This window comes from Callospermophilus lateralis, chromosome 3, assembly GCF_048772815.1.
Source record: "Callospermophilus lateralis isolate mCalLat2 chromosome 3, mCalLat2.hap1, whole genome shotgun sequence".
Lineage (NCBI taxonomy): Eukaryota > Metazoa > Chordata > Mammalia > Rodentia > Sciuridae > Callospermophilus > Callospermophilus lateralis.
The window spans coordinates 122,245,776-122,269,783 of NC_135307.1; the positions used below are offsets into that span (position 1 = coordinate 122,245,776).

Below are 24,008 nucleotides of genomic sequence, written 5' to 3' on the forward strand. Positions count from 1 at the left end.
CCCTGTATGTAAGATTCACAAGAAAGTTTCATTTCATGCTAGACAGAAGGTCTTTTCTGAGGCAAACCTGGGTAGCTGAGGAATTGTCTGAGCAGAGCTAACCTGGAGGATAATTTGCAGAGACACTCCCTCTAGGATGAGGGCTTGGCTAGGTCTTTCTGCAAACAATTTTCAGAAATCCTGAGACACTTCTTGGTGTCCCCTGGCTCCCTACACATCTTGTTACACAGTATGCCCCCTGCTGCCAGCTCCTCAGTGATAGATGGGTGATGGGCATTTCTACTGACCCATCTGCTTAAAGCTCCCCTTTGAGGGAGGGGTGAGATAACTCTTGTCCCTGTCTCTCCTAATCCATAACTTTGAAAAACAAACACTTCATACATCTCTTTCTTTAATGCTTTCTCTTGAATTATCCAGTAAACTGCTAAGGCCTGAGACATTTTAGAATTTATAATTCACTGGAAAACCAATGAGGTGGAAGCCTTCGTCTGGAGCATGTTGGACACAGAGACATACATGCTCTGGGGTGTTAACTGGGCCAGAGGCCAGAACATGGGTCAGCTTTGCTTACAGCTTTTGCATGAAGCTCACTAAAGTATTGGTTGTGAAAAGGTCTTTTTGCTGCTTTACTTTTACTCAATTTTGTGGCAGTTTTAATCAAGATAGCATCCATTGATTTTCATATTTTCAGAAATAAATGTATCATTTTCAGCATATGGAGGGCAGGAATGTTCAGTGGTACAGGGTCAGAGTTTGTCCTGCATTGGCACCGACCAATATGGTGGCTTCTCATCAAACATGGTAATTCAAATTAAAATGAATTAAATTGAAACAAAATTAAAAATTCAAGTCTTCAAGTGTCCAACAGCAATTGGCTACTGGCCTAGGCAAACAGAGAATGTTTCCATCTCTGCAGAAAGTTCTAGTGCACACCACCACTTTAGAAAGCATTGACATTGGACTGGGGTTGTGGCTCAGAGGTAGAGAGTACACCTAGCATGCATGAGGCACTAGGTTAGATCCTCAGAACCTCATAAAGTAAAATAAAGACATTGTGTCCATCTATAACATATATATATTATTTAAGAAAGCAGGGAAATTAACTTGCTTTGTTTTTTTCCATTTATAAGAAAGCACTTTCTTAGTTCCAGTTTTGTTACAGTTGTGTTTCTTCAGCAGTTAAGAGGAGAAATTATTTTTCACATACCTGAGCATTGTCTAGTCATAAAATTAACAGAAAAGATTAACAATTTTCAATCATTTGTTATCTCACTACATATTGATTTTACACAATCTAATTTTCATCTTGGAGCTTCTCCTTTTGAATATGTTTTTTTTTCCTTGTGAACCAGTTCTAAAGCCCTGATACATATTCAGGAAAATCATAATACTCTGTTAAGTTAGCTGGGTTTGAGCATCCTCACTTTTTTCTAACATGTAACAACAGATTGCAGCTGTCATTAATGGTGATGTTGTGATCTCATGTGTATTCTCTGCAATGCATGAACATCCTTGGCATTTGGTACAGCCTCTTGATAGTCAGGTGCACTTGTACAGAGGGAATTGTTCAGAAGACCAGGGATTCAACCAATTTATGTAAATTGAAGGAAATGTGGAGCCTGGCTAAATGCCAAATGCCATGTAAATGGATGTGAGCACCTATAATTTTGTAACAAGTTCCCCTTGGTTTGTCTTTCTAAACTTAGACCCCCAATCATGACCTGTCTAGCCAATACTGATGTTACTCATTCCTGCTCATATTGCCTTGGATGTTGTGTGGGAAATCCAGGTAGACTACTTGTCCCACAGCTTCATTCCAGAAAGATATACACAGAGGAGGAAAAGCTTACACTACTCAACTCTGCTTCAGGACAAGTATAATGGATCTAGGTATTGAGAGATCAAGCCCATTCAGAGAGAGACAAATATTGAAACAAGTGGGAGCCAGTAACAGCTGTATTAGAAGATTCCCCAAATCAAAAAAGACTGATATTTCTTGAAGGTCCACAATTCATCTTGAAGGCTTGAGTGATTCCTGGAGATTTCCTTTGAGCCAAGTGTCCTGTGACGTCAAGAGACCCATTCCTTCCACCAAAGTGATCGAGTGCCTCACGCCTTGATTCTTTTGAAGATCAGGGTTGGTTCTATGACATTTCACACCTCACCACTGAGAGGAAATCTGGCTTTGCTGGTGCAATTTCAGAATAAATAACCACATTGTGCTGAGAAAGTTTCTCCCAAGTTTCCAACCCCCTCCCTGGCACTAACTATGCCTTCATTCCCCAAATAACTGTGTTCAATTGAACTGAAGTTGAGGGACATGGGTGATGAAGTTGGATCGGCACCTGGTGGGAGCTTTGGAAGTGGATGATGAATACTGCCATGAAGTAAGGAGAGAAAGTGGGGAAGGACTAGAACTCTTGTTATCATCATTGCAGAAGGATTGGATCCTACACCTCACTTCCCGTCCTAAACAGATCCAGCATTATTTTGTGTAAATAACATGACTTTCTGAGTGTTTGGGGCACAGCTAGTTTCTGTTGATTCTTTCTGTGTTTGTTGGCTGTTTTGTTGGCTGTTTTGTTTTGCTTTTCCTCCAGAGCACTTGGGTCTAGAAAAGATTTTGAGTTCTATGCTGGTGAAGAGGCTCTGAGGCAGTCTTTGCAGCCTTTGCAGTTAAAACTAATACATACTTTTGAACTAAATATCCAGGACATTGAATTGACTTTATCATTTTGTACACACACACACAAAAAAAAAAAAAAAAAAAAAAAGGCAAAGCAAAGCAAAAATAACTACCAAGCTCTCGTTTTCCAGGTCTCGGTGCATGCCTGCTTACTCCTCAGAGTTCATCACCCCTGATGAATCTTGGGAAAACAGCTCGGTTGAGTGGGAACGAAGATACCTGCTGAGCAGAGACACAGCTGGTTTGTCTACATCTGCCTCCTCAGAGAAGGGGGAGCTTCCGGACAGCACCCACCTCAGAGTCCATATGTCCACACTGAGGTAGGTGGATGCCAGCTCTGGCAGTAGTATCACTGCCATGGGACAAAGCAGGGGTTTCACCCACACTAAAGTCTTCTAAAATGACAAGGTGAAGAGGAGCATGGCATTTGGCATTTAGCCAGGATCCACATTTCCTTCAAAGTTTTCTACTTTTCTCCCAGGCCTTGGAGGACATTTAAAGTGGCCCTGAAAAATTGGTGTGCAGCCCTTGAGGCTGATGACAAACATAAATGAGCCACATCCTATACTCCCTGCCTTTTGCTTGCGGGGTTGAGGTCTTCATGAGCCTTTAGGTTTATAAATAGAATCGATTCACTTCAGGAGTGTCTGCTGCTGGTGTTTTAGAATTTGATACCATCTTTGTGGTTTTCGATGAAGGTTTGGGTCTAGTGCATGGTGCAGCCTGAGGGATGCAGTGACCTCCTGCATAGTGGGAGCTGGGAGCCTAAGGCTGCATGTGTGTATGCGTGTGTGGACGGCCGACGCAGGTGTGGGGAACAAGGATCTCTGGGTCACTGACATCAACAGCCACAGGTGCTGCCCTTGTGGGAGCGCTCTCACTCTAACAGTTTTATTTGCTGGGCTTTTTCCCCTGCGCACATTTATTTGGAGAAAGGGCTCTTTTGAGATCAACCTGTTTGAAAACATCATCTCCTGGGACAGAACAAGACTTAGGAGTGAGAATCAGTGGTCCCAATTCTGGATCTGACCTGAAATAACTGAATGACTGGCAGAGCCATATGTGGTCATATTACTGCCTTCTGTCACCTGGTGTCCCTTTGCTCTCTGGCCCTCCACGTGCTAACAGTAAGATGGTACGTGCATAATTTGCTGTTTCTGTGTCACTACCTTTGGGGATTAAGTCTTTTTTGAAGATCCTTTTGGGGCTGAATTGAAATGCACTCAAGTGCTTGCCCCAAGTGCATCTACTTTCAAATCCTTGTAATTCGCTGGAATTGTTACTCAGTTATCCTACTGGCAACATTCCTGGGGGTGAATGGAGAGTATCTTGAAGGTAAGGATTTTGCCTAAGGTCACACAGATTTTGAACCAAGATTGAAGCAGGGATTAGACCCCAGGTCCCCCCACGGCTGCTTGACCATGGAGCTGTCTCTTCCCACCAGGCTTCCTACTTGTCTGTAGCTTATTCACCATGAGTGGTCTCAGTCCTTCTCCTAGGTGCAGCAAAAATTTGTCTCATGAATCTGCCCTGAAATTATGCAAATCATGAAATTATGTGAATGGTAATATGGTCCCATGGGTTATGAGAAGGGTCAACCCTAGCATTGTTAATGTGTTTTCCCCGCTGGCTAACAGCTGGAGAGGATGCCATGTTCTCAACTACCTTGCAATTTAGATAAATAGAATCCCATACATTTGAGACTTGACTTTCAACAGTGTTTTTATTCTCTGTGATTCCTGGAATAGTTGCCTTGTGCTTGCTATGGAACTAAAGGATGTTAGTATCGTATTTTATAATATTGTAACTGAATGCATGGAGTTCACCTCTTGGTGAATATAAGCCAATAAGTACAACCAAGAGGTAAGAGTGGAGATAGGCCAGGCATGGTGGCACACACCTGTAATCCAGCAACATGGGAGACTGAGGCAGGAGGATTGAAAGTTCAAAGCCAGCCTCAACAACTTAACCAGGCCCTGAGAAACTTATTGTGATCCTGTCTCAAAATAAAAAATAAAAAGAGATAGGGATGTAGAGGAGATAGTTTTATTACTTATAAGCAAGGTGTCATGGTGTCACCTGAGCAAGCAAAGCAAGGGGTTTTTATTGGGGAAACTCATACAAAAAAGACTGGTCATCACATGTAGAGGTAGGTACTTTTTTGAACATGTTCAATTTGATATTATGTTTCTTCATGTATCAAATGTTCAAAAAGTAGTGGGTAGGAATGCCTCTGAGTGCAGAGTTTAATATTATAATGAGCAAAGTTTACTCGAGGTCACCTGAAAGGGTTGGGTCAGAATGACACTGATTTTGTCTGGTTCCTTGTAAATTTCTCTGGTGACCATGTTCAAACAAACAAACAACAACAACAAAACAACTTTAGAGACACATGCACAGTCATTTAGAAGGGAAGCCTCTTTTTCCTGAAAGAACTGGTTATTGTCCCTGAAAGTGGCTAACAATATGTCTAGAAAGTGCTGGGCTAGATTAGTGAAGAAACTTGTAAAAAATATTTTATTGTGGATTGTCAGCTCTGCTGTACATGTCAGTTATGTAGAAAGAAATTTGTGTCTAGAACGGCTCAATTAATGCTTCATTCTTTAAAAAGAAATGTCATTTTGATTCCTATTTAAGTAGGAGCTGTTGAATCATAATTTGGAAGCATGAAATGATTATTCATCAAATTCATTAAGTCTAAGAGAATTCGAAAATAAGACTTTACCGTTTTCAAAGGATCAGATTTTTCCAAGTGTGGGACTCAACTCAGTGAAGAGAGTAAGAAAAAAGATGTCCTAACATAGACCTTCTCCCTTTCTTCTGCAAACATATAGCTGGCATAGGCTATATGCCAGTACACTTCCTTGTGCAGAGACAGAGCAAACACACCACCTCAGTGACTGCCCTAGCACAGCGGCTGGCAAGAGAGCAAGCAATAGTGCCATTAAGAGATGGGATGCAGGGCTGGGGTTGTGGCTCAGCCATAGAGCACTTGCCTAGCATGTGTGAGGCCCTGGGTTCGATCCTTAGCACCACATAAAAATAAATAAAAATAAAGGTATTGTGTTCATCTACAACTAAAAAATAAATATTAAAAAAAAAGAGATGAGATGCAGGATGGGGGCTGTAGCTCAGTAGCAGAGAGTTTGCCTAGCATTTGTAAGGCACTGGGTTCAATCCTCAGCACCACATAAAAATAAAAACAAAATAAAGGCATTTTGTCCATCTACAACTACAAAAATAAATAAATAAAACAAAAATAAAAAGAGATGGGATCTGTGGCTGAATGAGCAGAGATGAAGACTGCAGCCAGGGAGGATCTTGGTGAGGTAAAGGTCCTGTGGTATGGTTATAGCTGGTGGACAGTGGGGCTTCAGAGGGCAGACTGAGTTCAAGTTCGTGTAGGGTTTGGGGGCCACAGTTATGAAGAGGGTGATAGCGACAGAGATGGAACAACTTTGGAAACCCTCAGTTGGGTTGAGTATGTGAGCTGTCAAGTTATCTCCTATAGAATTCTTGAAAAGATCTTGCTAATAAAATCAGTCACAACTTTGCAATTTCTTTCTCGAATTATTTGTTTTTATATTTTATGGTAAATCTATATTTCTACCTTCTGGAAAACTTAAGGGAAACTAATTGATAAATGTGAATTGAAGAGCCAAGATAAGGAACTCAATTAACTTGTCAGAAAAAAAGAAAAAACAAAACAAAACAGAAAACCAGAACTGGAGCCTTCAGAAGGTTAGCAAAGAGTCCCAAATCATGAACGTTATTTCCAGAAGCTGGAAGATGTATGCATATGCTCAGGGTTAACATTGATCTCTTTGTGCCTCCAGCAATCCCTTTTTGATGAGGCAGTAGGTTTCCTGGCCCAGAGTTCTCCATACCATGTTATGGAAAGAAGTCACGATACATGATTTCCAATGGAGATAACTCAGGGCATCAGAAAAGCAGCTGAGGTTGGTCAGGTCTGTCCACATGCAAACAGGATTGCTGCCACGTACTGCTCACGTCCCGCCTTTTCTCTTGCAGGCGCTGCTTGCAGTGGGTGAAAGTCACGGGTCTGTTTGTCTTTGTGGTGGTGTGCTCTGTGAGTATCCTGGCGGCTCCTAGCCCTCTGTGGGGTCAGTGAAAGTGCGGGAGGCTTGTTGGGTGGATTTGGCTTCCTAGGTTCCTTGGGCTGGGTGGCGGGAGGATCTAAGGTGCGGGATCCATCATTTGTCCCTCTTTGCTCATTTTTCTGAACTTTGTTTGAAGGAGATGCTGAAGGTTTATGGGGGTGGTGGACTAGGGGTGGCAAGGGAAGCCTGTCCTTCCCCTGTGCATGACCATATATCTGCTCCTCTTGGATGTGACATGTAGACAGCAAGGGTGGTGCATGATGACTGCAATGAGTCACGTGCAATCAACTCCTAAAACCTATGAGGGAGCAGTGTCCAGAGACAGGAGACCTCTGCACGAATCAAAACAATTACCCTGAACTCTGAAAACTTCATGATTTTATTATTATTGTTTTTGCCACCTATGTGCCCTTGTATCAACTACTCACACAATTGTGTGGCTCTGAAGCTTCTCTCGGCAAGGCCTGGAGGGTGTCCTGGGATTTCAACGATGAGAGTGAGCCAGGTCTCCCTCGGTCTTTGGAGCTGACTTGAGCTTGGTGTCTACTATTCAGCATTCTTTTGGGAGATGCAGATTTGTAGACACTTTCAAATAGAATATGAGAAATTTGTTTTGAACTTCTATAATGTGTCATTTTACTGTCGTTACTTTCTGATGGCATTTCAGGTTCTTTGCAGGTTTCACAAATACACGTTATAACCATCACAGAGACCACATTCTTCTGCTCTCCTACATGGGCAAACCATAGTTACTCACTTTTGAAAATTTAATTTTGTGGTTGGATATTTAATCCTAAAAGCTGGCAAATATTGATAATCAAGGCCCATTGTAGCTGAGCGTCATATAACGAATGAGAATATTTTAATATCTAAGAAAAAGCTATTCAGAGTAAGCTGGTGAAATTTGGATGCATAAATCATCACCATCATATCTCTATTTTTAACAGTAATCAAAATTACTTAAATCCTGTTGCTCTCACATCTAAATCTGTCATTAGATGTTTCTGACTGTTACAGATTTTATTCAGCCTGTATCCAGATCAAGGAAAGTTCTGGCAGTTGTTGGCTGTGTCACCGCTGGAAAGCTACTGTATCCAAAATATACAAGGAGATGGTCAGTCGCCCAGGGTCCAGATCCACCAAGCGGGAACTATTACAGCTGTCATCTGGTTTTGATGATTGCTTTGTCTCTTCATACTGTGTTTCCTCTTGACTGTTTGTGTGCTTTGTAACTTTTTGTTAAAAGCCACGCACATTCTATAGGATTCTGAGTAGATTCTGAGGTCCGTAGTTTTTAAGATTGGAGATGAGCGGTGTCTTAACTTCTGTAGGCACTAGTTGGAGGGTTTATGTAAATCTAGTCAGAAGTCACCTGTGCTCAGGTTTGGGGTTGCTATGGGAATCTGAGGCACTAGACACTGTAATTACCAGGCCTCTAGCCAGACTGTCTGCAAGGACTTGCTCTGTTCCCGACCCTTCCACTGCCTAGAGCTACTCTCTCCCTCTTCCCCTCTCCCAGCTACAGGGTTTCCGCAGCACCCTCAAGTACTAGATTTGATGCAATTCCCAAGCAAATTAGGGTTTTTACACCTTTGGGGAGATAGAGGAGGGGGATGTGGGTGGAGTTTGACAGTGGTTGCCATCTCTTCCAACTGGGAATGTTGGGATCTGCTCTCTCTGAATTCTCCCCAGTCTTGTCTTCCCCGTGGACACATGCTGGGGTTCCTGGAAGAAAAGCCTGGAAGAAGATATAAACACCTCTACCCCTGAGTCCCTGAGCTTCTTGTTCTCATACTAGCTCACACTTGAGCAGTTTCTGAATTTCCTGCTTTGAGCTTGCCGGTTTCTATAGTGTGGCGGCAGCACTTGTGCCAGGACAGCAGAGCCCCACCTTGTTTTTCCTGAAGATTTCAGGCTTATGGTTTGCCCTGACCTCATTCTGGAAGAAGCAATAAGCCACTCACTCATGTTTGTCCAGCCTTTTCTGGTGGAAAGGGCACTTTTCCAGTTGTTTACACATTCGGTTAAGACTGGATGTCCAGAGCCTCACTTGGAAGAGACGTTTAGCTTCAGATGCCTGAGGATGAGACCCTAGAAAACTGCTCAGAGCAGTGGGAGTCAGGGGTGGGCCCTGGGAGGGGATGCTTCTTGGAAAGGGGAGTGGTATGGGGGAGAAGGTGAGGAAAGAGAAGGAGGAAGAGGAAGCTCTGGCTAGGTCAAGAATTTCTGATTACACTAACCCCCCACATCTATAGGGTTCACTTTCCAAGGTTTCAGTTACCAACAGTTTTTTTTTTTTTTTTTTTTTTTGCGGGGGTGGGTACCTGGGATTGAACTCAGGGGCACTCGATGACTGAACCCCATCCCCAGCCCTATTTTGTATTTTATTTAGTGACAGGGTCTCACTGAGTTGCTTAGTGCCTTGCTTTTGCTGAGGCTGGCTTTGGACCCATGATCCTCCTGCCTCAGCCTCTAGAGCCGCTGGGATTATAGGCAGGTGCCACTGCACTTAGCTCAGTTACCCACAGTTAATTGTGGGCCATACATATTAACTGAAAAATTTACATGAATTTAAACAATTCATAGATTTTAAATTGTGTGCTGTTCTAAGTGGTGTAATGTAATCTTGAGCAGCTGTCCCATTCTGCCTGACCAGGGACATGAATCAACCCTCTATTCAGTGTGGTCCTGCTGCACATACTACCCTCCTGGTTAGTCACTTAGTAGCTATCTCAGTTTTCACAGACTGTCATGATTTTAGTGTTCTGGTATCCCTTATATCACTTAATGATGGCCCCCAAACAGAAGAGTAGTGATTCTGGCATTTTGGATATGCCAAACTGGAAATGGCTTCATTTAAGTGAAAAGGTAAACCTTCTTGATGTGTACATAGGGGGTACTATCTGTGGTTTTAGGTTCCACTGGACGTCTAGGATTTTTTTTTTTTTAAGAGAGAGAGAGAGAGAGAGAGAGAGAGAGAGAGAGAGAGAGAGAATTTTTTAATATTTATTTTTTAGTTTTCGGCGGACACAACATCTTTGTTTGTATGTGGTGCTGAGGATCGAACCCGGGCCGCACGCATGCCAGGCGAGCGCGCTACCGCTTGAGCCACATCCCCAGCCCGGACGTCTAGAATTTTACCCCCCATACACAAGGCGGATTACTGCCCCCTCTTTTAAGGAATAAATTCACTTAAAGAAATAAATGGCAAGGTTTTTTTTTTTTTTTTTCCAACTGTGGTGTCTTTGAATTTTAACCTTTGAAAACTGAAATTTTAGGAAATTGGGTCATTTCCTCAAAGTCAGTTACAGTCTGCCGCATAGTTTTGTTTTCTTAAGCCCTTCTGGGGAATCTCCCTCATCTTCCCAGGAGACCCTCTCTGTGAGCCAAGTGATTTACACACATAAGGTACCAGCAGCCCTCTGGAAAGGCCTAACACTCAAGGTCTTTAGATGAGCTCAGGATCATGGTCCATGTGCATCCTTCTGTCTCAAAACCCAGAAGTGCCCAGTCCACCTGCCCCAGGACAGAGTAGCTCTGATGGCCAGCTGAGCATTTCCTCTTGTCTTTGTATTTCCTTCACCACTTTAAAATTGTGATTTGACTTTTGTCTAAGAAGTGTCTTCCTGAGAGAGAACTGAAGAGCTCTAAGATTTTGATAGACACTTGTTTCTCATTTTTCTTCCTTTACCTCCATTCCACCTCTATGGCTGGAAAAAAACGAAAACAAAAACAAAAAACAAACTAAGACTTCTTCCTTCTTTTCCCTGGCTCTGCCAGGAGCCTTCTCAAAGTCCTGGCTTCATGGTGGCCCCTGGGATATGGATGTTGCCCTCCCTCTGGGTGGTTTCACTTCAGGTAGTTACAACCTGCAGAGAACCTGGTGGGAGGGGCTTGATCCTGATCAGACATTGTTCAGTGAGACACAGGCGGGTGGGGGGTGGGGAGGTGTTGAGGGAGTCTGGTGATTGGACACTTTCAAGGCTCTGCCTGGGCAGCCTGGTGAACGCCAACACCAACAACCTTATCAGTCAGTACATAGCTCAGGTAAGCACAGCAGATTTGCACAAGAAGATGGGTCATAACAACAAAAAATGCCATCTGTCCATCCCACCAATCTACAGTGTATCACTTTTTTCTAAAGCATTTTGGTAAAGTTTCTTCCTGAGAATTCAAACGTGCCAGGCCCTGCTCAGGATTCAGTGACCCGTCTATTCCAATGAGCCCATCTTTCTTGTCAGCAGGAGTGATCAGGGAGCTTTTTCTTCTGCTCTCCGAGTGCCTTGCATGTTTAGATGAAGGGAGAGAGAGGTGGAGGAGCTTGGCAAGAAGGGAGCGGTGCTGGTGAGTCTGTGGAGCATCACCTCTGTGAGGGCCGGTGAGTCCCCCGCTGGCTCCTTGGGAAAATGCATGATTGCATTATGGATTTCCTATGGATTTCTTCCTGTGGAAGCTCATGGATCCTCTCCCAAGATCCTGGACTAAGGTTCCACTGAAGGGGTTTATGAAAGCAGTTGTCCTTGGGCCTTCGTGGAGAGGAGCTGGGAGCCAGCTGGGGACTTAGACACAACTGGATGCCCCTGAGAGCAAATCTCTGCTGGATTTTAAGAAGGGGCTGGAACCTTTAAGGGTGATTCTCAGGGAAAGTGCATTAAGTATAGACCTGGGGTAGGAGGTGACCAGGACTGATTCTGAAAGGCCAATGGCAGCATCCTATGGTTGTCATTTGAGCAAACAGCCCTGCGCCCTCCCTTTCTGGCTGACCTGTGGCTGGCCCCCTGGATGGGGTCTGGAGGAGGTACATGGTAGTGGTGGTGTCTATTGTGATGGGAAGGGCTTTTGGGGAAAGCACCACTTCCCCTGAGTTGGGGAATAATAATGCTACTATTCCCTGGTGAACTTCTGTCTCCTTGCAACAGTTAGACTGTGTCAGCTCAGTAATTATAGGGTTTATTTTAGAAACCTGTAATTGCAGGCACCTGAAGTTCTTTGTCCCTGAATTGTTGTCTATGCTTGTTATGAGGAAGGTCTGTCAAAGGCGCCTAGGTCATGAGGAAATGAGGAGGCCGGCAAACCTTGACCTGCAGGTTCCTTAGGCTGGCCCTCCTGCCTTCCCTTCCTCCTTCCTCCCTCTCTTCCTTCCTCTAGCCCTCCCTCTCCTATTCCTTCTTCCCTTCTCTCTCCTTTTCTTCTTTCCTTTTCACCACCACTACTTCCTCCTTCTCTTTTTCTCATTCCATCTCCCCCTTCTATCTTTCTACCCCATGCCTTCCTTCCTTCCTTCCTTCCCTTCTCTTCCCACCCCCACCTCTCTCTTTTCTCTCTGTCTTGTAGCCAGGGTTCTCAGAGTGTTAAAGAAACAGTATGCCCAGTGTAGGGGTGTTATTACAATCTTCCCCCTACCCTCCTAGGCTTTCCAATGGGGACCCTGTAAATTAAACTGACAAAAGACAGATTAATAAGAAAAAGACATATAAAGAGATTAAACATAAGGCATTGGCTCACATGATCATGGAGGCTGAGAAGCCCACAGTCTGCCCTCTGCAAGCTTGGAGATCCAGGAAAAGCAGTGCTCTAACTTGAGGGCATCAACATTGGAGAGCTGCTGGGATAGACTCCAGTCCACCCCTGAAGGCCTGAGAACCTGGGATGTCTAAGGCAGAACAGTGTCTCATCTTAGTTGCCAAGCAGAGAGCAAATCCCCCTCCTCCCCCTTTGGTTCTATCTGGACCCTCATTGAATTTGATAATGCTCACCTGCATTGGGGAGGAACAGTTCTAATGCCCATCTCAGAAACACCCTCATAGACACCCGGAAATAATGCTTTACCAAACATCTGGGCATGCCGTGGTCTAGCCAAGTTGACTCCCATGTTAACTATCACAGGGGAAAAAGAGGGACTTGATCAGATATCGGGGATAGAATGATATCCTACTAGAATTAAGACCAGCAAATCAAGGATGAGGCCAAGATTAAGGCCTAGTGTAGATGAGGGCTCAGATGAGCCAGAGCACAGTTTGGCCAAGAAGGGAATCTTTGCCAGGTGTTAATTGAGCCCCACATTGGATGGCTCTGTAGCAAACTGAAAGGTAAGCCTTTGAGGGCTTTTTGGTTTAGGTGGAAGTGAAGGTCCCTCTTCAGGCTCTCTTGGACTGTTCCATGTCCCGAGGCAGCTCATATCTTCCTCCACATGGTGTGTGGGGCCTCCAGGACAGCTGCCTACTCCACACAGCCAGCAGCAGAGCAGAGCAGAGTAGAAGGGGAAGCACACCAGGGGCTCAGAGGAGGGAGCCTCAGTGCTCACAGGAAGATTCCCAGAGGGAGTCTTGAGTTAGATCTAGAATAATGGGTTTAGGTAATGGGAAAAGCAGGAAGATTGTAGCTGATGCAGCTGGTGAATGAAGGCGATTTCTCTGTTTTCTTTTCTCCTTGCTCCCCGCAGGCTGGGACCCTGGGCTAGTTTCATCAAACTTCCATGATAATGCTGTAAACAAGTATTTATTAACTCAACAAATAGTGATTAGGGGCATCTAATGTAATGAGAAGTAAAAAATAAATAAGAAATAATTCCGTCCCTTGAGGAACTAGATCAGTTGGGCAGAAAAATCTAAAACAAACTGCAGTACAGTGTGAATAAACACTTTAATAGCAGAGTTTGCAGTCTGCATTAGAACGTGGGAAGGAGTGGTGGAACCCACTTGGGTTGAGATGCAGAAGTCAAGGACAGACTTAGAGGATGTGGGGCAGGGGCAGCCTGTGGGGCAAAGGCTCTGGTTCAGAGGGAGATGTGGAACTGCGTGTTTGGGATCACAGTGGACAGTTCACTGTAGCTGGAAGACAGTGTCAAAGCTGCACATGAGGTGGGGCTCAGTCTGGTGGATCCTTTCTGCTGGAACTTCAGAGTGGGCTTTGAACCCTGAGCATGTGGTGAGCATCCAGAGGATGAGAGGAAAGGAAGAGCTTATGTCCCTTGGGTTTTGTGTGAACTCCATGTGGGTGATTAATTTTAGAGTATTTTAATTAATGTTACTTGGTTATCTATCTCCCCAGGAGGCCTTGAGACCCCATGACAAAGGCTTTGCTTATCCAAGTCTCTGCTCAAATACGAGGAAGAAGCCTGCTGTGCTTCTGATGGTAGCCTCCAGGTGGCACTGTTCCACCTCCTGGTGTCTGTAAGGTCTGGAATCTATTTTGTGCTAAGCTATTTGTCCTGAGTCTGCTTTGGGGGAAAGACCAGGACAGGGATAATTTTGAAGTATAGCAGAAGCAGCAGAGTCTCTCGGGCATTTTCTTTGTACATTCGGCCCCGTGTGTGACTTCCATTTTCCATTTGTCCTTTCTGAGGCTCAAGTAGCTGTAGAGGTGTGTGGAGGGGCTGTCCAGTCGAGGGCTGGGGACAGCTGTCCCTTCTGTTCTCTCACATAGACAACAGGACTGATAAAACACTTTCTTTACTAGAAAGCTTTTGCAATTTTTTTTAAAAACAATACATTTTGCCGGAGGAACAATGAAAAGAATGAACTATTCACCGACCCTCCCCAACACTCAATGCAAATCTTGTAGATACTCTGGCAACAGGGAAGTTCTCCCCCACCCCGCCTCCCCAGGTCTGCTCTATAAGCTAGCTGTTTCTTTCATTTAAGGAAGAACAAAGGAACTGGCTCATGAATCATCCTAACACCAGTGAGCTTCTGCTAAAAGACTTTGGAGACCTGACATCAAACACATACAATTGTGAAATTTATTTTTCTATCTACAACAGTTTTTTCTTCTGGATCAAGACTGACTGGCTAGAGGTTGTGTAGACTCTCTGTCACTTTTAGACACCTTGTTTCCCCCTAGGACCTTGTAGCAAGGGTGAGAGGTTCTAGAGTCAGCCCGGAGCAGGGAGAGGCTGAGGAGCAGGGGCTCCTACATTTGTATCACATATATGTGCAAGGTTTTAAGAGCTGCGGGGAAGAGATGCTGTGGGGCCCTAAGTACCATGGGAGGCTGTGGTAAGGTGGAAGGAGCCTCTTTTTTTATAACAGTTCTTCCTTGATCAAGAGCCTTTCAGTGTGCTTTGAAGGAATTTCTACCCTCTCACTATTGTGAACATCATTGATCCCATCAATTTCAGATCTCTCTTTCTGGTTTTTTTTTTTTTTTTTTTTTTGGTTCCTTTTGCTTTCTTTCTTTCTTTCTTTCTGTACTGGTCATTGAGCCTGGGAATGCTCTACCACTAAGCTACAGCACTACATCTCTAGCCCTTTTTATTTTAAGACAGTGTTTCATTAACTTAAAATAAAACTGAGGCTGAGGCTGGCCTCAAACTTGCCATCCTCCTGCCTCAGACTCCAGAGTAGCTTGGATTACAGTTGTGTGCCACTGCAGAACCCAATTTCAAAATTCTTTACTTTTTGTGATCTCTCATTTGTAGACACATGGACCTGACAACCTAGGATGTGTGTGTAGATTTGGATTAGTTCATGTGTTCATTCATGCAGGCATCTGGCCTTCTGCCCACCGTGAGCTCATGAGCTTGGGTAGTTTTATGATGGCTGCAAAAAATGAAAGCAGAGGTGACAGTAAGGTCAGAGAGATGCCTCACAGACCTTTCAGCAGAGGGTCCTAAACACAGTGAATGATGCACAACTGGTTGCATGTGTGGGAGAGAGGGGCTGAAGAGATAGGTAGTCAAGGGCATGGGGCCGTGGCAGGAAATGCCCCAGTGTGCATTTCTTTGTGCACTGTCCAAAGAGGACGTGTGTCCAGTGGGTGGTTGGGGGACATTGGACTTCTCCTCTGTGCTTTGCGGTTCACCTTGACGTGCCCTCAGCTGTGAACCTCAGCAGCCATGCAGACTCCATGCTGCTCCAAGTGGACCTGGCAGGGGCCCTGGAGACTGGTGGGCCAGGTCGTCCCGGGAGAGAAGAACATGTCCTGGTAGAGGTGACCCAGACGGATGCACCGGGCTCCAGGCGGCGTCGGCAGCAGCAGGTTATGCTTATGTGTTATTTGAAAGGAATTGTAAAATCTCATTTCATCTCATTATAAATTAGGTTTCCTCTTGAATGAATTTGATGGAAAGCCATAAGGCAATAGCGCCATTATTAGTCAAGCCATTGACGCTTATCTCCCTCTTTGTTGTTGAAATTCTCCTCCCCGCCACCTTTTTTTTTTCCTAAATCATTTATAAACTCTTGCCATTTCAGTAAAATCAGACTTGTGAGTTCTGCACACAGAATCATTTTACTGGGCCATTCAGGGAAACATTCTATATTTGAAAGTAGTTTTTGTTGTAAAGCGACACTCAACCTGGGCCTTACCCTATGGTATAGAAGACACGCCAACACCCCAGTTGCCTTGTGTCTGTGGGTAATTGCTGAGAGGACACAGGTCTCTGAGCTTCTGCATCTCTACCCGTGGGCCACTGATCCTGGTCTTCAGCTCACATTCTTTAAGCGGTCTACACATAGGAGAGCCAGCAGCAGGGGTGGACATCAAAGGCAGGACACCTCTCTTTGCAGTTTGACCCATCTCCTGAGTGTTGGCTTCAGCGACCCCACTGGATTGTCACAGTGCCTTCTGCACGAAGTCATATTCCTCGTTCATGGGTTTCCCTTGATATAACCAACCAGTGGGAGAAAACCCTGTCTGTGTCCAGGGCTGTACCCCTCACATTTTCCTGCTGTGCAGAGTGTGGTTCACACTAATTACGAACAAGGATGCAATTTCCTGGTCAGTGGCTGTTACAATACAACATTCCAAGCCGGCTGCTCTGGCTGAGGTCTGAGGATATAACCTTGGTCCTGCACAGTTCACTGGCAAGGGGCTCACTGGTAATGAAAGAGGAGGACACACCTCTGCCAGCCCCGCATCCATGACCTTTATGCAGAAGAAGGTGGGACAACCTGCTCTCTTTAAAACATTATTTCATAATAATAAATCTTAATTGATACACTATTGATGCATACCTATGGGGCATGATAGTTTGACACATGCATAACCATGGGTAATGATCAAATCAGGGTAATTAGCATTTCTGTCTCCTCCAACATTTATCATTTCTATGTGTAAGAAAGCTTCAGACTCTTCTAGTTGTTTTGAAATAGATCACAAATTGTTGACTATAGTTACCCCACTGTGCTATAGAACACTAGAGCTAATTCCTGCTGTCTAGCTGCCTTCTCAGCACATGCATATTTATAACTCAAATTAAATGAGCTATATCAAGCTTCCCTGCACTCACAGGAAGGCTCTTCATAACATGTTGACACTCCCCAAATGCCCACGTACAAATCCAGCTCCAGAAACGCAAAGATCACAAGAGCTTTACTAAAACACTTTTTCCTTGAATATGCTCTTTACGAGCACCCAAATATTTTAAGAAAGTTCCCGTTCTTTTATGCATATACTTCTTTTGCTTCAACCAATTTCAGAATTCCTATTTTCAATTTCCTTTGTGATTTGTGCGTAGACTTTAGTCCTCCCAAAGAAAGTTTCCTCTCCTGTCCACCAGGCTGCCCCTCTACATCTGCCCCTGGCACCCTGCTCTGCTGGGACAAGAATGTGAGGGCAGGTTTGCCTGCAACACATGTGGCTCCATGTCAGGCCTGTTCTTGTGAGGCTCTTGTGACATGGGGTGTGGAGAGTTTTCTGTGGGAGGGTTTGTTGTCTCTAGGTTGTGACCAGGAAGCATTTCTAAGGAAGCATTTCTTGTAAGTTGCCTTGGAGAACTCCAAAGAGTTCTCTAAGTCTCTAATAATTGTGGTGATTTCTTTTACTTATAATAAATCAGTATGGTAGGCCCTTCCTACCCACAAATTCCACATCTAAGGATTTAACCACTGCAGATTGCAAATTTTTGCTAGAAAAATTGTGTCTGTACTGAACATGCACAATTTTTTTCCTTGTGATTATTCCCTAAATGATACAGAGTAACAACTATTAACACAGCATTTACATTGTATAGGTATCATAAGTAATCTACAGATGATTTGAAGTGTAAGAAGGATGTGTGTAGATTATATGCAAGTACTAAGCCATTTTGGCAAGGAACTTGAGTGTCCACAAATTTTGGCATACTTGGGGTTCCTAGAAACAATTCCCTGCAGATACGGAGTGAAGACTGTATTTACTTCCATACTTTTCTTACCTTTGTAAACAAATTCTGTATTTTTTCTTCTGTGTTCTTTTTTCTTAATACCCCCTTAATTCCCATGTCCACATAACCTGGACAAACTCCTAATGTTAGGGATGCAGGAATTCATATTAAAAAAATGGTCTTCTATTATTCTCTTCCTCTTTTAACTTATTTTAAATAAAGACCTACACTGAATTGCACCAGATCCCAGATGAGATTTCAAGTGAAAAGCCTTACCACAATTTTATGTTTTGTTTTTACAGGTCACTCACAATTGGACGGTAGTTTTAAATCCCAGAAGAAGTGAGCATTCAGTGGTGAGCAGGACCTTTGAGATACTGAACAGGTGGGTCCTCAGGTGAGACAGGCCTTGTGCAGACCGTCTCACTGTCTTGTCTGTTTTCTGTTGGTGTGACAGAATACCTGAGACTGGGCCATTTATGAAGATTGGAAGTTTAATTGGCTTACTGTTCTGGAGGCTGGGAAGTCCAAGATCCTGGTGCCAACATTTGCTTGGCATCTTAAGGATTTGCTACCTGGTGACTTAGTGGAGGCCATCACATGGAGGAACAAAGCAAGTGTGCTTGCTCAGGTCTCTTCCTCTCCTTCTAAAGCCACTATTGTCATCCACTCTGCCTTCCTGACCTAACGTAAGCCTGATTATGTCCCAAAGCCATTACCTCCAAATTCTATCCTCATATGAATTTGAGAATTAAGTTTCTTTTGGAGGAATGTATTCAATCGTAGTACTTGCCTGTAAGTTTGATTTATAGGACACCAGACTTTGGCACAAATAGCACTAGATGAGTCATGTGGTTTGGATGTGGTGCTCATGCAGTGTAGAAAGTGAGTACAAAGACTGCCTGAGGACTCTCCTCTTGGCTTACAGAGGCCACCTTCTTGCTGGGTCCTGCTGTGGTCATCCCTTTGTGTGTCTTTGTCTCTTCTCATAGGGACACCAGTCCTACTGTATTAGGACCCACCTAAGATCAATCCTAAGTGACTCCTTTAACCTTTATTACCTCTTTGAAGACCGTACCTTGAATACAGTCACATTCAGAGGTGCTGGGGGTTAGAAATTCAACATGTGAATTTGGGGGAGGGATGCGATTAGACTCATAAAAGTTATTGACTGACCTTTAAAAAGTGCTTCAGCTACATGCGTTTACTGGCAAATACCATAATATGTGGTATCTTGCTAGAGCAAAACAAGGGAAAAGAAAGGCAGGGGATACTATGAAAAAGGAAAGGAGATCAGTGGATGAAGGAGGAGGGTTGAGGGTGAGGGAGGGATGGCAAAGGGGAGGAACAGTGGAATGAGGCTGATCAAATTACATTGTGTGCTTGTGCATTCACATGTACCCTGGTGAGTTCCACCTTTACATACCTGTAAAATACCAATTTATAAAAACAATAAATAGATGGGGGAAGACCAGTGGAAATAGCAGAGGGAGAATAGGCAGTGGGGAAGGAGATACTGGGGACAGAAATGGAACAAATTATATTTCATGCTTGTGTGGTTACATTGAAAGGAACCCCACTGTTATGTACAGCTGTAAAGCACTCATAAAAACACACACAAAAAGAAAAGAAAATATCTTCATAATCACTAAGGGGGGAAAAACGTGCTTCAGCTTCAGCATGCCACAAACTTCTGATTTTTCACAGCCTTCTCATTTGTGGCGCTTTATCCCACAATCAGAGACTGAAGTCTAAAGAGTTGGTTTTGCTGTTTGTTAGCAGGCACATTAGCCATATGCTGGTGAGGAAGATGAGCCGAAGCTAAAATAGCTTTGCAGGCCCCTGCTTTCAGTCTGTGGTCAGAGTGGCACCTGCAGGGACACCCCGAGGATGGGGTCCAGGGAGCCTTCACTTTTTGGGTCTTTTTGGCCACAGAAGGGCTGCATGCTGCACCTCATGACGCTGACCATGGCGCTCGGTGCTCTTCCATCTGTGACACCAGGCATTTGGCTGGATCACTCTGAGATCCATTTGGGGTCTGGTTATGACCTGGCTGACTTGGGTTAGAAAGGACACCAAAGGAATTGTCGGTCTGGGGTTTACTGGTAATTTACAACCAACTGTTGGCCTAGGATTTGTTTCCCTGGCCAGCTGCAAAGTCTTTGCTTGATTCTGCAGAGAGACTGTTTCCATTAGCATCCGGGCCTCCCTCCAGCAGACCCAGGTTGTTCCTCTTTTGCTGGCTCATCAGTACCTGCGTGCAAGTATAGAAGCACAAGTGACCATCGCTGCGGCCATCCTTGCAGGGGTCTACGTGCTCATCATATTTGAGGTAATCATCATGCCTGTTCTGCTTGATTTACTACTGCCCATGATCGGGATATTTTAACTTGTTAGATGCTTTGCTGAGCTCATTCCCGACCACTTATTCTGGAACAGTGTGGATCCTAGAAATTAGCATATCCCTCATTTCACATAGAAAATAGAACAGTAGCAGAATATTTGCTGAATCTTGGACACTGAAATATGCAAGATGAGTTGTGAGAGGACCAGCAAATAGGTACATGAGGAATTGGGATATGCACATGATTTTCTGATCACTCCAAGTGTGACTTTTAGGGGGTGACCTTGATCAGACACGTTTTGCACTTCTCTGAGACTCAGAATCTCCATCTGTATGATGGGCATACTACCACCCCCTACATGCTTCAGAGGATGGACACACATGGGGGTCATGGAAAACCCATTGGCTGTGCGAGGCAGAATTATTATCTTTCACATGTTATCAATTTGCTAATGGGCATTTTCACAAATGATCTTAAATTCTGCCAATTTGATGTTCCTGGAAAATTATGTGTCTTTATCCTGAATAGCATGAAGTAAAGTACAGACACTTTCTGGTGGGACAGGTACATTGTTGACTTAACTGTGACACAAAACATCACAGTAGCATGTTGACAGGAATGTTGGTTCAGCATGTCGAGGCTGCAAGATGAGTGGCTGATGTGAATCTGAAGAGGCACATCTTAACGAGCATGGGATGGGTATGAGAAATTGCTTGGAATTGTCAAGGAGGTGGCCAGCAGCAAGAACAGCCAGGAAAGTTCTGGAACTTTGCATATGGTTTTCTTTTCTTCTTCTGTTTTTTTTTTTTTCATACCAGGATACATTTTATTTATTGAATAGTTGATATTTTATTTATTTATTTATTTTTTAGTTTTATTGATTTTATTTTTTTAAGTACACGACACATTACAGTTCTTATTACACATATAGAGCACAGTTTTTTCATCTTTGTATACAGAGTATGTTCATACCAATTCATGCCTTTATACATGTACTTTGTTTTTTTTTGCATGACAATTTTTATTACACATATATACCACAAGTTTTCATATTCTGCCTGGTGAGGAATGCTGGTTCCTGAACGTTGAGTTCCTGATTATTGAACAAGGCCCACTCATTGTTACATCTGTTATATATCTTTTATTCTAGAACAGATTTAATCTTTCCATTCCTTATATCTTTTCCTTTTAATCAGTGTTGTCATTTTGTGCTGGAGAAGGACTCAGATTCAGTGGTAACTGTATACTCTGGGATGGGGACCATTATGATGACCAGCATTGGAACTGGTGTCTGGTGGAATCCTGGGACAGATTCCAGAAGGACTCCTCTTCTGGAGAATGTGCCGCTTCCTCCAGCCCAGGACGGGGACGCCTGCTCTGTGTTTTTGTCCAGTAATGCCTGATTGAGTCTAAGGGGGTGAGGGTGACCCTTAGCATGTTCATTGTTAAGCTCTTTGTCACCTTTCCTCGTAATGGTTTTCATATCCACCAGGGACCATTCATTGCCAGACTCAGTTATTTCATTGGTATTTACAATAAACTTTCAATTTTCCCATCTGCATTTAGACTTGAGTCATTCTGTATTAAAGAACTTTCTCCCACCTAAGTTTGTTAATGTGAAACAGTTCATGCTGGAAATACAAAATAGGTTATTTTCTTTATAATTATTAATTTTCATGATAATGAGTTGTGGCATTAGCAATTTCTGGTAGTGTATATTGAGTTATTTAGTTTCCCTCTTCCTTTTTTCTGTATGATTTTAAACGTATAGAGTCAATAAATTTAATGTGCATCAGTCATAGTCATTGCTAATTAAAACTATACTCCAATGCCAATTTGGTTTTATAGTTAAGTTTTTCTTTTTAATTGACACATAATAATTGTACATATTTATGGGGTACGATGTGATGATTCAATACATGCACCCAGTGTGTGATGACCAAATCAGGGTAGCTAGCATTGACATCCATATCATATTTATGTTTGGGTCCTCCATGGTCCTCTCTTCTAGTTCTTCATTAAATATATAATAGGTGTTGCCAACTATGTCTCTCTACTACATGGTAGAACTCTAGAGCGTATTCCTCTGCGTATCCGTTTTAGTACTCTTTGTTCAACCTCCTGCTATCTCTGTCCCCCATGCCCTTCTCAGCCTCTAATAAACATTATTTCAGTCTTTTCTTCTTTGGGACCAACTTTTTAAGCTTCTGCATGTGCAGTATCTGTATTTCTGTATTTGGTGTATTTCAATTCACATAATGTCCTCTGGTTCCATCCATTTTGCTACAATTGACAGGATTTAATTTCTTATGGCCAAATAATATTCCATCATACTTTATCCATTTCTGATAGACACCTTGGTTGATTCCTTATCTTAGCTATTATAAATAGTATTACAATGAACATGGAAATGCATGTATCTCTTCAATGTAATGATTTTAATTCCTAGGGACAGACACCCAGAAATGGGGTAGCTGGATCATATGGTAGTTCTACTTTATTTTTTTTGAGGAACCTCCATACTGTTCTCCATAATGACTGTACTTATTTGCATTCATTGTTTGAGTTCCCTTTTCTATACATCTTTGCTGTTATTTTTGCATTTTTGATTAATAGCCATTTTGAGCATTTTTCTTGTACTTTACTTTTCTGATGCTAGTTTGTTTATTTATTTACTGGGGGTCTGAATCCTGTTTTACTATTTCTGGTTGTATGAATTTACACAATTTAGTCCTTCTTAAAATCAGCTTCCTTATATATTAAATTGAACTGAGGGGGTAGTATCTTTTTTAAAAAAATTATTCTAATTTGTTATATTTAGTTTAGTTTTTAAAAGCCTTCTCTGTTTTTCTAAGATTTATTTATCTTTTTGGTATAGTTATGTAACCCTTGAAAATTGTATTATTTGTAGAATTTTATTAATGTTATATTAATTAATAGTCATTTTAAGTAGCCATTCAGAAAAAAAATGCTCCCTCTCTCCCAACAGTCATCCTGAGATTTAAAAAGTCCTGTAAGAAGGCCAATTCAACATGGCTTCTTAACAGAAAGTGGGAAGGGGAGAAGAACTTGCAAACCAGCTACATGGTGTATTGTGAGGTCTCAGGTGGGCTTTGGCTGATGGGAGCCTTGGAGTGGGGTTAGATTCTGCCCATGAGGTGGGTGGCAAGTGCTCCCAGATTTTCCTTCCCATGAAGACCACCCATTTCCTGGGAATCTTTCACCAGGTTTTCCTGTACAGCTCCTCTCTGCACCCGTTGTTCAAGGACCTTCTGTCATTTGCTGTGAACAGCAAATGGTTGAGTAATATTTCATTGTATGTATATACCACATTTTCTTTATTCATTTATAGTTGAGTAATATTTCATTGTGTGTATATACCACATTTTCTTTATCCACTCATCTGTTGTAGGGTACCTAGGTTGGTTCCATAGCTTAGCTATTGTGAATTGAGCTGGTATAAGCATTGATGTGCCCACATCACTATAATATGCTGGTTTTAAGTCCTTATCCTGAGTGGGATAACTGGGTCAAATGGTGGCTCCATTCCAAGTTTTCTGAGGAATCACCATACTGCTTTCCAAAGTGGTTGCACCAATTTGCAGTTCCAGAAGTAATGTATGAATGAACTCTTTTCCCTACATCCCTCTCAACATTTACTGTTGCTTGTCATCTTGATAATTGCCATTCTGACTGGAGTGAGATAAAATCTCAGTGCAGTTTTAATTTGCATTTCTCTAATTGCTGGAGATGTTGAACATTTTTTCATA

General features: G+C 43.0%; 1 protein-coding gene across 1 annotated transcript in view; it reads left to right on the forward strand.

Moving 5' to 3' along the window:
• The window catches only part of Oca2 (OCA2 melanosomal transmembrane protein), a 320,901-nt gene that overhangs the window by 72,583 nt on the left and 224,310 nt on the right, over nt 1-24,008 (forward strand). Inside the window, exons 3-8 of the mRNA XM_076849417.2 lie at nt 2,818-3,006; nt 6,719-6,776; nt 7,825-7,897; nt 15,626-15,786; nt 18,196-18,278; nt 20,072-20,225. Of these exons, the coding sequence (XP_076705532.2) occupies nt 2,818-3,006; nt 6,719-6,776; nt 7,825-7,897; nt 15,626-15,786; nt 18,196-18,278; nt 20,072-20,225 (718 nt within the window). The remainder of the gene's footprint in view (nt 1-2,817; nt 3,007-6,718; nt 6,777-7,824; nt 7,898-15,625; nt 15,787-18,195; nt 18,279-20,071; nt 20,226-24,008) is intronic.